General features: G+C 62.0%; 1 protein-coding gene across 1 annotated transcript in view; it reads left to right on the top strand.

Annotated features, from left to right (window-relative positions):
* The window catches only part of ADAMTSL4 (ADAMTS like 4), a 6,547-nt gene that overhangs the window by 455 nt on the left and 3,505 nt on the right, over positions 1-2,587 (top strand). Inside the window, exons 3-5 of the mRNA XM_008048327.1 lie at positions 230-582; positions 741-1,437; positions 1,658-1,760. Of these exons, the coding sequence (XP_008046518.1) occupies positions 230-582; positions 741-1,437; positions 1,658-1,760 (1,153 nt within the window). The remainder of the gene's footprint in view (positions 1-229; positions 583-740; positions 1,438-1,657; positions 1,761-2,587) is intronic.

Raw genomic sequence — 2,587 nt, 5'->3', positions numbered from 1 at the left:
CTCCAGGCCACACCCCCAGTCCCCACACCCTCTACTGAGCCTAGGCCCCTCTCACCTCCCCTGCCAGCTCCCTAGCTCCTTGCCAAATAACACCAAAAGGCCAAGTTCTAGTCCAGCCTATACTCCTGAATGTGACCTTGGGCTGGTGACAGTTCCTCAGACTCCAGCTTTGGTCTGCGTCGTTCCCACTAAGTCATTCTAGTTCTGTCTGGCCTCTTTCTCTACATAGGTGCTGTCCGGACACTCTCTTTCGGCACCCCCAGAGGAGGGCCAGGGCCCTGAGGGTGTCTGGGGACCTTGGGACCAGTGGGCCTCTTGCTCCCAGCCCTGTGGGGTGGGTGTGCAGCGCCGGAGCCGGACCTGTCAGCTCCCTACAGCTCACCTCCACCCGAGCCTGCCCCTGCCTCCCCGGCCCCCAAGACATCCAGAAGCCCTTCTCCCCCTCCCCCGGGCTCAGGGCCCCAGGCCCCAGACTCCCCGAGAAACCCTCCCCCTGTACAGGCCACAGTCTCGGGGAAGGGGTGGCCCACATCGGGGTCCTGCCTCGCAGCTCGGGAGAGAGGAGATGCAGGAGACCAGGAGGTGAGGCTTTGCGGAAGCAGCGACCTTGGGCAGGAGGCGGGACTGGTGTATGATGGAACGGGCACACAGTTGGCTTTGGCGGGCTTGTTTCGGTGCCAGGAGGTAGTCTGGGGAGACAGGGTCAGAGCTGTGATCCCACGTCCGCAATGCCTTCCCAGGCCCCGGGTTCGAGACCCCATCAAGCCTGGAATGTTCGGCTACGGGCGCGTGCCCTTTGCACTGCCACTGCATCGGAACCGCAGGCATCCCCGGAGGCCGCCCAGATCTGAGCTGGCACAGAGCCTTCCTGGAGGGGAAGAGCCCCTTCCGTCCCCGACTCCGAGAGCAGAGCCAGCCTCTGCAAAGAACAGCCCCCAAACTCAGCTCCCTCCGACACAACTGTCTGCCCACACCCCATTGCCCCCAGCAGAAGCCCTAAACCCTGAAGCTGCTCAGACAGAGCCGCCCCCCAGGACCAGGCCTGCCCCCTCACAGCCCCAGCCCAGAGCCCAGGCCTCTGGCACAGAGCCCCTCTCGCCCACCTCATCCTTAGGAGAAGGTGTCCCCTTCCTGGTGTCCCCTCAGCCGAGAATGCCCAGTTCCCAGGGTTGGGTCAGTCCCCAGGCAGGAGGGAGACGCCCTGACCCTCTCCCTTCTGTCCCTCGGGGCCGAGGCCAGCAGAACCAGGGGCCCTGGAGACCCGGGGGGATTCTTCACGGGTCCCGCGTGGAGTCTGCCCCCCATCACCCAGATGGCTGGCTGCCTCTGCTGAGCACCGGCCCCCACGCCAGCCCCCTCTGGAGCCTCTTTGCTCCCAGCAGCCCGGTCCCAAAATGTCCTGGGGAGAGAGAGCAGCTGAGAGCCTGCAGCCACGCGGTGAGTTCTTCCCTGCCAGACTCCAGATCGGCTTCCCCGACAGTGAGTCTGGGTCCTCAGCTTGTCCCATGTCCCATCTAGACCTGAGAGCGGAGGCCCTTGGCATCTGGCCTCCTCAGGGCAGGGCCTCGGAGCTCTTCCACAGACCTGCCCCTGCGCTGCTCCCCAGGGGCAGCCCTGACCTACACCCCTGTTTTCCTTTGTATCCCCCCCATCCTAGCCCTGCCCCCCTGAGCAGCCGGATCCCCGGGCCCTGCAGTGTGCGGCCTTTGACTCCCAGGAATTCATGGGCCAACTGTACCAGTGGGAGCCCTTCACGGAAGGTGAGGTTTCTAGCTCGCCCTGGGCAGGGTGGCTCAGGGCTGGGGGTGACGGGGAGAGGGAGACGCCGGCTTATGCCCATCCCTGAAGGATTTCTAGCCCTCCGCATCTCCATGTAGGCCCTTCTGTTTCTCCCCCAGGTCTGCCTTTTTCTTGCTCCCTGGGCTGGGTTGAAGAGACCTAGCACAGGACTGGAAAGAGGAGGAGCTTTCTGACGGGGGCTTTAGCTGTCAGATGGTCAGGCTGGGAGGAGGGGGCGCCAGAGGTGACCTTCCTCTGGATTCCTCTGGGAATGGAGTCTATCCCAGCAGATGGGGTGTGCAATGGCTCCTAGGTGCCGTCGTGTTTCCAGGTTTCCATGCCCTTGATTGTGGGCCCCTCTCAACCTGACACCAAGACAAGCCCTCATGAGTGCTGAACTCATCATCGCAGGTTCAAGGGTCTCTCCTCTCTCAGTTCAAAACCCCCTTGATAGGCCGGGCTCGGTGGCTCAGCCTGTAATCCAGCACTTTGGGAGGCCGAGGCGAGTGGATTGCCTGAGTCCATGGGCTCGAGACCCACCTGGGCAACTTGGTGAGACCTCATCTTTACAATAAATCAAAAATTAGCCAAGCATAGTAGCTCACGCCTGTAGTTCCAGCTCCTTGAAAGGCTGAGGCGGAAGGATGGCTGGAGCCCAGCAGGACGAGGCTGCGGTGGCCGGGAGCGTGCCACTGCACTCCAGTCGGGATGACAGAGTGAGACTCCAACTCAAAAAAACAAAACCCCCTCGATGGTCTCAGTGACTTCAGTTGACCTGGCCAACTTTTCTTTTTTTTTTTTTTTTTTT

The sequence above is a fragment of the Carlito syrichta genome, unplaced genomic scaffold (genome assembly GCF_000164805.1).
Source record: "Carlito syrichta isolate Samal-C Ts95f unplaced genomic scaffold, Tarsius_syrichta-2.0.1 Scaffold123344, whole genome shotgun sequence".
Classification (NCBI taxonomy): Eukaryota; Metazoa; Chordata; class Mammalia; order Primates; family Tarsiidae; genus Carlito; species Carlito syrichta.
This window is presented reverse-complemented; position numbering and strand designations above follow the sequence as displayed.